Source organism: Pseudopodoces humilis, chromosome 9 (genome assembly GCF_049639895.1).
Source record: "Pseudopodoces humilis isolate 2021_Gansu_Grassland_sample_001 chromosome 9, ASM4963989v1, whole genome shotgun sequence".
NCBI classification, from domain to species: Eukaryota; Metazoa; Chordata; class Aves; order Passeriformes; family Paridae; genus Pseudopodoces; species Pseudopodoces humilis.
In genome coordinates this window covers 20319944-20333128 of record NC_142208.1, presented here as the reverse complement: position 1 = coordinate 20333128, position 13185 = coordinate 20319944, and the positions used below count along the sequence as shown (strand labels likewise).

At 40.9% G+C, this 13185-nt stretch overlaps 1 protein-coding gene across 1 annotated transcript; it reads left to right on the top strand.

Annotated features, from left to right (window-relative positions):
• The first annotated feature begins 2179 nt into the window (after nt 1-2179).
• Nucleotides 2180-12337, top strand: SLC35G1 (solute carrier family 35 member G1). Its single transcript, XM_014250093.2, has 3 exons — nt 2180-2437; nt 6132-6312; nt 6806-12337. The coding sequence occupies exons 1-3, from the start codon at nt 2233-2235 to the stop codon at nt 7563-7565; spliced, it is 1146 nt and encodes a 381-aa protein (XP_014105568.2). The 5' UTR covers nt 2180-2232; the 3' UTR covers nt 7566-12337.
• The last annotated feature ends 848 nt before the right edge of the window (nt 12338-13185 follow it).

Below are 13185 nucleotides of genomic sequence, written 5' to 3'. Positions count from 1 at the left end.
AGAACTCACTAAAATTTATTCTATATCTGTACTGTGGACCATGTTTTGGCTCTGGTTTTCTTCACTGAAGACCTGAGTTAGCCAACTGCTTCTGCTTTACTGACTGCAGACACAACTCACCGAGTGACTGTGCAGACAGCCACAAAAATTCGGGCGGGTGTGCTCTGCAGCATCCCCACTGCCCAGGGCATGTGCCAGGTCTTCCTCTGAGACACCTGTGGGACCACCAGCCCGGGATGGCTGCTGAGAGAGAATTCCCGCTGCCCTTCCACCAAAACTTGTCTGGGGAAGGACAGTTCTACCTTTGTGTTGGCGATTCATGGAACAGTGGCCTGTGAAAGCTGCCTTGGAGTGCAGAGAAGTGTAAGCTTCTTGAGGTTGCAGGTTAACTTGCACCTCCCTCTCGAAATTAAAACAAACTCTGAGGAACAGAGAAGTGCATTAAAAAAAATTAACTACTTAATTAGGAGTGTCTGGTTTGGAAATTTTTCACCTCCAGAGGAAAGATTGAGTAAAGCTTTCAGTAAAGACTTTGTAGAGAGCTATGTTGATAGGAACTGTAATAGAAGTTGTTTATAAATAGTGCAGCATATATTTAATTATTTTATTGGTTTACAGCAACAGCAGTTCAGATTATGTAAATATTTAGAAATAATTCTGATTTCAACACAACCTTATTAATTGATTTATCTTATTTTAATAATTGATATGGCACATCTAATTTTTAGCTAAGAACAATTTCTGAAACAATTCTGGTCATATTAGTCAAATGCTGACTCCAAGATAATGAAATACAGCCTCTGGTGGGTTAGCATGGACTATAAAATGTGTTAAATTAGAGACATCGAAAGCTTGAAATAGCTTTTATGAGTTAGCTTGAGGGAAAACTTAAAATCATTTGTATGAAATAGCTTTTATCTACCATTTGGCATTCATTTTGCTAAAGCTGTAGATTACATTTCCCTTTGTTAAAGAAATAAACACAGATTAATTTATGCAGCTAAGAGATGAATGTGAGCATAAATATTTCCTTTTAATAGAAATTCCTCCCATTTTAATTATTGATAACAGTTCAACTTGCTCAAAAGGGGAAAAAATAGCGTTTTAAATTTAACCTGCCTTTTTTACTCTGTACTTTTTCATGGGTAAGGAAAAAGGGCTACTCCTGTTTTCCCCTCTACCCTTTCCGATTTCCTTGCCCAAAGGCATAGGCAGCATTGTTTTCTAAGGGAAAACATACGAAAAAGCGGCTAAATTATTTCTGCACCTTACTAATAATCCTGACTGAGCTGCCCACCAGGCTCCCATCTCCATTTTGCCCGAGAGTGCAGCCGGAGTTGGCAGCAGCTCTTGCGGGGAGCGATGCTCTGCCCCTGCCCACGGACACGGCAACACTGACGGGCCCACCGGGTCTGACGGGCTCTTCCAGGGGGCGCGGAGCCCGATCTAGCAGGAATTCCCGCCGTGACAGCCAGGTGGGTCAGTTATCCCGGGCCAGTTATCCCGGGCCAGTTATCCCGCTTCAGTTATCCCGGGTCTGTTTTCGTGCTTCAGTTATCCTGGACCAGTTATCCCGGGCCAGTTATCCCGGGTCTGTTTTCGTGCTTCAGTTATCCTGGACCAGTTATCCCGAGTCAGTTATCCCGGGCCGTGCGCGGGCCCAACAGCGCGGCCAGGCCGAGCGGAGAGCGCTCAGCGCCGCGGCCACACAGCGTTGTTTTCACTTCGGGCGCGCAGATGACGCAACAACGCCCCTAAAATAACTTTGCGTCCCCTTTTCCCTGAGTTTTGTCTCCCCTGCTCGGAAACGGCCGCGGCCTGTGCGGCCCCCTCGCTCTCCGGCGGGGTCAGAGCTCCCCCTCCGGAGGCACCACGGCCTCGCCGCTCCCCGGCACCGCTCCCGCTGCCCTGGCCGGGTCCCTCTCCGGGGGACGCCAGGAAGGAAGCGCCGGGGCGCTGCCTCCTGTCCCGGCAGGGGCGCTCGGCTGCCGCCGGGCTGCACGCAGGTACCGGCCGCGGGAGGGACGGGCCGCCCGGTGGCTTCCAGGCGGGGCCTGGCGGGGGGTGGCGGAGCCGGGACCCGGTGTAGCCTCCCCCGCGGGTGCTCGGCGCTGCGGGCGGGCGGAGGGAAGGCGGCGGGCGGCGCCGGGCGGCCGCACCGCATGCGCAGGAGGGCAGGTGTCGCCGGTAGCTGAGGAGCCGCCGGCAGCATCGCGGCAGCCCCGCGTCCTCATGGTGCTGTGTCAGGGAGGAGAGGGCGATGCTGCTCCGGCAGCGAGCGGGCAGGAGCCGGAGGTGCCGCCGGGCCAGGAGAACGGGCCGGGGGCGGTGCAGCCGTGCCTGCCGGCGCCCGGCGTCGAGGCTGCGGTCGCCGAGGAGCGCCGCGCTTGTGGCTGCTGCTCGGGCATGTCCTGGCCCTTCTGCTGCGAGGCACCCGGTGAGCAGGGGGAGTCCGGCAGGCGGGGCAGGGGGGCAGAGTCGTCCCGGCTGGACTGCCCGCTCTCGGGGTGACATTGCCGGGCCGCGGGCGAAGAAGAAGCGGCCCGAGGGCACCGGGCCGTCCGCACGTGGCAGCGGGGCGGGGGGCGGGCTCGGGCGGCTGCAGAGGGCGCCCGGCATCGGTGCCCGTCCCGCTGCCGGCAGGAGCCGCCTCGCCGCTTCCGAGCCGTCCCTGGCGGCGGCGGCTCGCACCTGGTGCCCGCGGGCCACCTGCGAGCGGGCTCAGCCTCGCCCTCTTCCTCCCGCTCCTCTTGACCGGACAAGCCGGCCCCGGTGGAGGAATCAGCGGGCTTCAGTGAGCCTGTACCCTGTGCCTGAATGCCGGGCGCGGCTCGGGCCCGGTGCCCGCTGCCCCCCACGCCCCGGGAGCGGGCAGAGCCCCCGGAGCGTCCACCCCCACGGCCGGGCGGCTCTGTCGCCTTTAGAGAGCCTCGGGAGCGATTATTCTTGAGGAAAACAGTACTTCCTGTTTTTAAAGTTTTAAAGTAAGTCTTGACAGGGTGGGTAAATAGAGGTGCCTTCTGCCTGTGTGAGCTTTTGGCACTATAAATGCGTTTGAGAGTGCACTTAAGTTAGTCCACGTACTTGGGACTGTGACTTCTAGGGCAATTCTTACATTGCTTTGGTCTGAGTGTAATTGTTTTGTCCTAACTTGAGTCACTTCTTGATTTTTTTCAATTGATAAAGCCACAAATGTATTGTGAGATAGGGAACACGTAGGTTTTAAATGGAGTTATCTTAGAACATAAATGCTATCTTAAAATAATTTCTGAAGTTATCTTTAGTACTATTTTTTTTTAACTATTTCACTGAAAATGTGTTTGTCATTAAATTGACTATAATTGACTTTGCAGCCGAAAATAGATTTGTTGGTGAGCTGTGGAGAGGCCAGAGTTCTTCACCACTGAAATTCACATGAGTGGCACTTCTAAAACAAAGCTTGGGAGGAAAAGCTCAGTGTTTGAAATCCTGAGAAACTTTACTTAATTAACCAGGAAGAGTACTTCGGTTTTGGGTTGCCTGTCTAGCAAAATTGTTGACTGAGTCTATGAGTGAAGGCTATGAATCATGCCTAGATCTTGTCTGCGTGACCATGATTAGTTCCAGTGCAGGCTGTTGTGCTCCTGGCACTATACAGGAGTCAAAGAGAGCTCTTTTGCTTTTTATAATGTGGAGACTCTTCTGCCTTTCCTGAAGGTCTGGGAGAATCATCTTCTTGCTGACCATCTTTCCTATAGCCAGTACTCTTCTGCCTCTGCTGCTGTTCCTGAGATGTTTGTATGTGAGAAGTATGATTTTCTTCATTGCTTGCATTTTGCAGGTATAAAAGCTGTTTGGAACAAAGTACAGCACTAAAAACACAATTAGAATTTACACCTAAAACAGGGTGCAGTGGGAGGCATTTACCTATCACTTAAAACAGGAGTGGAAAATTGTTTGAAAGCATTATGTGTGGAGATGGCCAGGGAATAAAACTGGAAAACCAAATGTGTAGCCACTCCAAAAAGAGGACTTGAGTACTGCTTGAAACCTTCTAATTTTTGGGCTGCTACATTCTTTGAAAGAAGTGTAAGTTCTTGACTGTTTTGATGATGCTAGGCTAGTATTTCAAGGCTTAATATTTTGTGGGGTGGGAATGTTATCTTAACCTAACTTCTCCCTAAAACTTACTTTGAAATAAGTACTGTTCAGAACTGCAGTTCTTGTTTTTGGTGGAAGAACTTGGACCATTTTATTTTTAAAAGGAAATAAAATACTTTCTCATTGCCCTGAGTACATACTTTGGCAATTCAAGATGTTGATGGTTTAAATTCTAGTATTACAAGATTCTGAAGATTCTGTTTCTGATGGGCTTGGTATATTGGGTAGCAAATTTATGTTTGTTCCTTACAATCCAAACCTTAGTTTTGGGTGTAAGATCCTTTTTGCTTTAATTTGATTAGTTTTCCATTTCAGCACTTCCTTTATTTAGGTTGGCTTCATTCTGTAATAATCAGAGAAGCTATCATGCCTGAAATAAAAGTTAATAGTTCTGTTTGTGCTGTGTTCATCTGTGAGCCAGCCTGGGTTTGGATTTTCCATTTCAGTTATAGGCCAGTCTGATTCCTCTTGTTTCAGTATTAGAGACTGTTGATTTTGTAGTTCTGTTATGTGACTATGTGGATTAAGGCATTACATAGTTCATGAACATTTTAAAAATCCACTTTGTTTCATAGTTGGTAGATGTCCTAGTCCAGTGTTGATTGGTGGTGGTTTTTATAGTCAGTTTTATGTAAGAGGCTGTTGTTAAACAGAAATATTTCAAGCAGAAGCTGTAAATCACTTTCAGCTGCAGTGTGGCAGGATTCCTTGAGAAGCAAACCTTTTGCCTACTTCAGGTTGTGGTTGCTGTTGTAAAGCCCTAGGACTGTCAGCCTGCAGTCTTCCCTCCTAGGCAGTAAGATGCAATTTCTCAGCCTGGAGTACTGATCTCAAGGAGGATCAAAATGGTTTGTGACAAGTTTTGTTAATTTAAAAAAAAAAACCTCTCAAAACCATACTTAGTTGCTAAGCAACTCGCAGCAGTACCCAGCTGATTGTGTTTTAGAGGATCCATGAGGCTCACAGGCTGCCACACTAATGTGAGATAAAGCACCCTTTTATCAAAACACTGCCTCTGGGACGTGGAGTTCTTGCTCCTATCTTTAGAGGGAGTCACAGAAGAAAAGGTACTCAACACAGTTCTCTGTCTTGCAGTTCTCCCTCTCCTTGCTTTTTTTAATTTATTTTTTTTCATAGTTCAGGGTGGAGAAAATGAGTGGAACGAGGAAGAGTATGTTGTTGAAGAGAGCCTGAGGCAATGAGGAAAACTTGAATAGAAGGACTTTCCCAGGATTAGACTTGGGAAATTTCTAGGAAGGGGAAGTCTGATAAATAAGCATAAGCTAAGGTCTTCATGGAATTATGATAGATATCAGGCCTTTGATATTTTAACATTAGTTACTTAAATTTATTCTGCTTAAAAATGTGTATTTGATGCCTGTTTGAAGAAAATATTTGGATTCTTACAGCAAGATAAAAAAGTTATCGGTCTAGTTCAAATTTAGGGTGATTTAGCTGCAAAGTAAACATGAGGTATAACAAAAATGATGTCCTGTACACAGATTTTACATTGTGTATTTGTGAGAAAGGAAATTGAATTTTTGCTTAGGAACCTTAGTTAATTAAGCAGCCGATTCCCAAGATAATAGTTTCAGAACCTGACCATGAACTGTTTTGTAGTCTGTTACATTTATTGGTTCCTGGACAGAATTGTGACTAGTCCCTATAGTAAATCACCTGTACTAGTCTGACGCCTACAAGAAGTTAAATCTACTAACTTGTGTAGAACTGTGATGTTTTGTATCCCAGGTGTTAGAGTTCATCTCTTACACCCTGTTTTAAGGGGAAAAAAGAGGACCAATGATGGTCAGTGAAAAGTATTTTCAAGGTAGGTCTGGTAAATACATGTAATATTTGCATTTGTTTCTTTGGTTCCCCTGTTCTCCATCACAAAAATCACTACAGATACATGGAGCACTGGAGTGTGTGGACCTCCCTGATCAGAGAAGTCTTCTAATAGATCCTTATTAACTGCAGTTTATCTGTTGCAGGGACAAAGAAGAAAGCTGCGTGCCCAGGACTTGGTCTGTTTTATACCATACTGTCTGCCTTCCTTTTCTCAGTGGCCTCTTTATTTCTTAAAAAAATAGAAGATGTACATTCAGTGGAAGTGAGTGCATTTCGATGTGTTTTTCAAATGGCATTTGTTCTTCCTGGTTTAATATACTACAAGTAAGTGTAAAAAATGTTTACATTTAAAGCTATTTAATAAAACTAGATCTAGAATTATCACTCACTTAAATACGATTACAATATTATTTTAGTTTGAATTTCAGTTGCATAACTTCATTATTTTAGATTAGTTGATAGTTTCTTGATACAATTCAGAAAACTGAAAATCTTTGACTCCCTGAATGGTAGAGGCTTCTACTAGGGTTATTGTATCAAATGCCTTGATTTCCATGAAGGGATGATCTTAAAAAACCAGAAGGTAATTTGTAGATACTCTTGGGTTATTTTGCAAGTTAATCACTAGAAGAACAGGTTCTGGACTTCGAATGTGATTGGGGGTCATAATGGAAATAAACTGGTCTGTGATCAGACAGGAATATTTGGGTATTAAACTCCCTTGTCTAGAAAGGTGTGTACCATACTTAAATATGTTTGGATGTTAGTCATGAAATAAGCAAGACAGTGACATTAATGTGATATTTCTGTTTTTCAGAACAGGGTTTTTGGGACCAAAAGGTAAAAGAATTTTTCTTTTCTTCCGAGGATTCCTTGGCTCTACTGCAATGGTTCTTCTCTACTACGCTTACCAAGTCATGCCATTAGCTGATGCCACTGTTATAACTTTTACCAGTCCTGTTTTTACATCGTTGCTGGCATGGATCTTTCTCAAAGAGAAATACAGCCTTTGGGATCTTCTGTTTACTCTCTTTGCAATCACTGGAGTGATTCTTATTGCCAGACCACCATTTCTGTTTGGCTCACGTGTTGCGGGGATTGAAGGAAGTTACTCAGACCACCTTAAAGGAACTATAGCAGCAATTGCAAGCACGTTATCAGCAGCTTCAACTATTGTTATACTAAGGAAGGTGGGAAAATCTGTACATTATTTCTTGTCAATTTGGTATTATGCAGTCATCGGATTAATTGGATGTGTTATAGCATTGTTCGTTTTGAATGAATGGCGTTTACCACACTGTGGTAGAGATAGGGTTTTTCTAATATTAATAGGCTTGTTAGGGTTGGGAGGTCAGATATTTCTCACAAAAGCATTACAGATAGAGAAAGCTGGACCTGTATCAATAATGAAAACAATGGATGTGGTGTTTGCTTTTATTTTACAAGTTCTTTTTCTCAATCATCTACCAACTTGGTGGACTGTGGGTGGTGCCCTTTGTGTAGTAGCCAGTAGTTCTGGAACTGCCATTCGAAAGTGGAGACATAGTGTGAAAAAAGCTAAACAGGGGGAAATCTAACAATATTGACACTACTTCATTACAGAAACAAGCAATCTTGAAAGATATATAAGTACAATATTTATTTATATTTATTTTAAACATCCCATTTACCAAATTGTAGTACCAATTTATGTCTAATAAAATAAGTTGACTTTTTTTTCACCAAAATTTAAGATGTTTTAGCAGTTGATGAGGTATATACTTTCATTTCTTACATTTAGGCATGCTAATATGGGCAGTAGAAAGATACTTATAAATTTTTGCTTCCTTTCAAAAGTGCTCAATATGTATTTTCCTAAAGTTCCTGACTCTCCATTTAGACTCTTCCTTTATTTTTCACAGCAGTGGAAATAAATCTCCCAGACTTAATACTGTTTTTTGCTTGATTACCACAGGTATTGTAGCACAAAAGTTAGAAGGGAATGAAGAGTTGATAATCCTTAAACAACCAGCTTTTATAGAACAGATAAAGATTGTACTTCTGTAAGCATTCTAATTATTATTTTGCACAAAACAGATGCTAAATGAGGATTTAATTTTAATTTGGATTCTAAAAGAACAAAAGCAATTTCATTTTTCCAAGTGATATAAAGAGAAAATTAACTTGAGAAAATTACCTATCAGCTTTGCTTTTTTAAAAAAAGAATTTTAATTGTTTGCACTTAATTCACAGATAGAGTGAAACAACCTAATGACTTTCTTTTTTTTTTTTTTTTCAAAAGTGATTTTCCCTATAAACATGTCTTTAGTTTTGTAAGACTGCAGTCTCAGTGATGAGAGACAACAGTTAATTCTATGCCATGCATAAATTAGCCCTTTCTTCTGGTATGGAATGCTGTGCTGTAGCTGCACTTTTCTTTACTCTATGCAAAAGATTATAGTTTTTAGGTATTTAATATAGGTTATATTTAATGCTGCTTATGACCCTTTTTAGATTCTTCTATACGAAAGTCCTTTATGAGACCAGGTTTGAGTCTCCTTTTCCTACATAAACTTAGGAGGATTTACATTAAGCTTTTGCCTGTTTTCTTAAGAGTGTACAAGAGTGCAATGTAATTGCAGTTCCACAGAAAATGCAGGTTGGCCACGGTCATACAGAGATTCTAAAGAAGTGGTTTGAGGAAAGCTTGGTGGAAGGGTGATGCTATGCATACACATCACATCGAGGCATCCACACTGCATCAGAGAGTGCTGGTGGGCAACTTCAGTCCCACTTCTCATGCTGGCCCTTTTGTGTCTGTATTTATCACTTCTCTTACACATCTTCTCACTTTTGTAGGCAACAAATACTAAAGAAAAATACTTTTATTACTGATCTTGGTGTCCTTCACATTTTAGGAGGAATAAATGTTTAGTATCAGAAAGTGGGATTTTCCTAAGTTGAACATTACATACTTTTGGGTCTTGTCTCAGTAAAGTTCAAAGAAAATTTTAACTTGAATCTTTATTTGGTCCTTTGTATCTTGAGGGGGTTTTCAGTTACTTCCTCACTCTAGTGTTTTTCTGAAAGAGAATGCTGCATTCTGTACACTTGATAGATGTTTCTTTCTAAATCACTAAGGGTGGTGGACATTTTCTTATTTTGATTTATTGATGTCTGGTCACATGTCTTTTCTTTTGCCAATAAGCATTTTGTCCAGAAGGATGCTATGACAGTATCAAAAGCTCTGCTGAAGTCAAGAAAGATTACAGGTACAGGCTTTCCTAGATTGACTAGGTGGGCTACCCTGTAGTAGAAGGAAATCAGGTTTGACAATCAAGACTTATATTCATAAAGCTGTGCTGGCTGGGACCAATGATTGAGTTGTCCTCCAGGTGTTTTTCATTACCTCACAGAAAAACCTTTTCCATGTACCTGGATATGAGGAGTTGTCTTTGTCCAAGTTTCTGTAGGTAAAACCTGTACCCTGAATCTGACTGTGTTTATGGATATTAGAAGTTTCCACTTAAGTGGTAGAATCGGTTCCTGCTTTGAGCTGTCCTCTGCTTTTCCTGAAAGCTGAAGCTCAGCTACTGCTGACAAGTTCAGGAAACTGCTTTACTATCTCTTAAAAGCCTCACATAACAATAAAATTCCAGTTTGGCACCCTTTTTGCTTAATACTTGAAACTGAACTGGGATTGTTTTTCTGCTGCTTCACCATCACTGCTGTTGAGCAACAGCTTTCAGGGGAGGGAAGGAAAACAGACTTCATTTTTTACTGCTTCATTTCATGTGTAATATGCATGTGTTTGAATTGCCACTTATAAAGGTGTGGTTCCAAAGCAGTTCAGATTGATGCAAACTTGGATTGTCAGCTAGCCCTGCTCTCTCCTCTTGGCTCAGTGTTTATGTGTTTACGTGATGAGCTACCCCTGGGAGCTGATCCGGTACATATCTTTTTAGTAAGGTTGTTGGAGAGGGCAAAACCAGAGTAGCCTAAACTTGATGACAGTATAAAAACATTAGGAAATAGAATTAGATAATAGTTTAAATTACAGCATAAGAATGCTGTTTTGTCAGTACAGAATAAAGATTATGTGGAAGCTTACATTAAAAAACATCTTTAGTTCGGATGATTTCAATGAATCTTGTTTACACCTAGTAGAGAAGAACAGATTACTGAAGAAAGGATTGTTTTCTTGCCCTTAACACCTACATAAATGTAGAAAATATGCTACATGGCCAGAAATCAACATCTAGGTAGAGCGGTTTGTAATTTTTTGTCTCAAGTTCTAGCAGAAACTTGCAATATATTTCTTGTGCCAAAACCCCCAGATGATTGTTTTTTTTTCTTTGTTAAACATACAGGGTTTCCTTATGGCTTCATCTGCTTATTTCCTCTTGCTGTTCTTAAACCTTGCTAAATATTTAAGTTGTTAAAATAATAATCTAAACTACATCCTATGTTGGAGGATGTATGTTTTGGAACATTGTTTTGATTTTGATCAATCTTTTATGGAACTGTTTAACTGGAATGAGAACGAAGGACTTGATTAAGGCTTCTCTATCCGTAAAGCATGACAAGGTGGTTTCTGTAATTGGTTTCTCTGGATGATGCTGGGAAGGAGACATTTAAGCTTTAAGTTCTTCAACCACCTCAATTTTAAAATTTTTCTTCCTTTCAAATATAGACTCAAAACCTAAATATTAGTTGCAAGCTTTAAAGATAATGAAACTACAAAAATGTGGATACCATGAAATGCTGGGATCTTTAAACTGAAAATATTTCTTAAGATTTCTGTTAGGATGGTAAAACTTTTCTTCAAAGCTTAACAGTTTGAAAATCTGAAATGAAACTGGCTGAGCCTTCATTCTTTTAGACTCTAATCTTTTTTAGCTTTTTAATACAGAAAGTTTCTCAGGGTCAAAAGTTATTTTTCTGAGCTTTGAGTCAGAAATATATTGATGTTCATTGTAGTGTCCTGTTGTGATCTTTACTTTAAAGTTGGATAAATATACTATTCTAATAGAAACTCCTTCCTATGTAATATGATGGAATATTTTTGCATTGCAATTGCTTTGTTATAATGTTAAGTTTATCTTGAATTTCAACATGTTCACTCAATGTTCTGATTTCAGTGGATCCTGAATAGAAAGAGTAATAACTAATTACTAGTTATTTTGCACAGAAACATAGGGATAAAAAGATTTAAGTGTTACTGATGCATCATAAGTTTGGTTCCTATGTTCTTTACTATGCAAGACACTGTAATTGCTGGTAGTCTTCAGTGAGACTTTGCAGCCTTAAAGCCTTATGTACCTAACTCTTCTAGAGAAAGCTGATGGCTTTGTACTGTCACTGTGCACCAGCCAATTTGTTTCGGGTTAAGTTGGTTGTTTAAAGTATGCTCTAAAAGCCCTTTAAATAAGGGTGTTTAAATATGTCTACACCAAGAATTTGACAAGCTCATTGTGTAGACTGGTCTATATAATGAAAATGGATTCCTGGCGTTTGTCTAGCACCAGGCATGAAGTAACCTCAGCATAACAGCCTTGGTGATATTACTAGTTAACTGTGTAATTTTTATTCTGAAAACAGATTCCCAATTCCAAAATGTGGTCCAAGATGGTGCTTCCTGTAATTAATAATAACAAAATGGATCATACTTCCCTTGATCGTAGTTTAAAATAAACAACTACTCCCATGGTATTTTCTCTTCCTTGAGCTCTTGTTAAGAGCTGTTGGAAGGTTTATTTCTAGGGAGGCAGCCTCTTTAGAAGTTATTTCCTTGCAAACTAGCAGTAGTTACCCAGGAAGAGTCTGTTTTTTAGTTCTCTAACCATGACTGCCATGGTAGGCTCATCTGTGCATCGCCTCACAAGGGTAATAAAAACATTGTCTCTGTCACTGCATGGGTTCAGTGTTGGCACTGCTGACAGCAGATGTGGACACTGACTTCAGCAGGACATTGCAGCTACCAGCAGAATGTTTTTGGGGTCATAACTGCCTGTCCATCCAAAGAAAAGTTGTGGCTTTATGTTCCTGCAGATGCAGGTGACTTCAGGGGGGAACACACATAGAGTTCTATGGTGATAACTTCTGTATATCAGGATAAGTAATTTCCTATGTTGTTTGAATTACTGTTTGACAAAAAGGGGGTAAAAATACCCTCAGCATTAATTAAAGGATTTTTGCTATGTCCTATATATTTTTAAATATATGTTTAATTACATGTTTTGTAGAAGTTACTGGCTTTGTTATGTAGTAGTATATTTTTATAGACAATTCTTATATATTGAAATGTTAAGAATATTTTCATAAGAGATTTATATTTCTCATTGCTAATAAAATGATCCTGAAGAATTAATCTCTTGTTTTGCTTTGATTAGTGGAATATAACTGAATGCATTCATTGTAAAACTTTATGAAAGAACTGTTAATCAAACAGCCCCTGGTAAACACCAATATAGACTTCAAATTCTGCTAATATTATCGTGCTGCATCACTTTTTATGCCTTGCAACAAGCTAGTGACAAAATGAAGCTTCATCAACTTCCATACGTTATTTTTCTTAACTGGAAACACTGTAGCATTGATAGATCAGTAAACTTTCCGGTGTCCAAGTGGCAGTCTGTGGATTTTTTTGTTCTGTTTTGTTACTATACATCATGACTGGAGTTCAACTCTTGTCCCACTTGTCACAAGGTGACATTCTTGTGCTTCCCATTATCTAGTGTGTTAATAATTAATTTTTCACCAAAGAGGAAAAAATTCATATTTGCTAAGTATTACAAAAAGATTGCTAATTTTTCTTATCCTTACAGCAGTGCTGCTTCCTACAGTGTTGTCAGTTCTGGTAAGAGCAGAAGATAACAGAAGTGGACTTCTCAAGCACAAGCTTGAGAGCGTTGAGAGGAGGTGACAGATCTTCTTTTTTTCTGGGTGTAACTTAGGGAAAAATAGATGAGGGACTACGAGTTACATGGTGGGGGATTACTGGCGGTGTTGGCCTGTCTATATCCAGCATTCTCATCACTTTGTATGCTCAAAAATCAACTCATTGTAGGAGAACTCGTCACTGTTTTTCACATGCTTTTCAGTAAAGGAAAAGCAAGGTACTTCCAAGAGATCTAACTGTGCCAGGCATAGGCAGGGGTAGATTATTTGTGAAAGAAACTTTGCTGCTTTCTCTTGGCAGTTCTGTGTGTTCTTTGG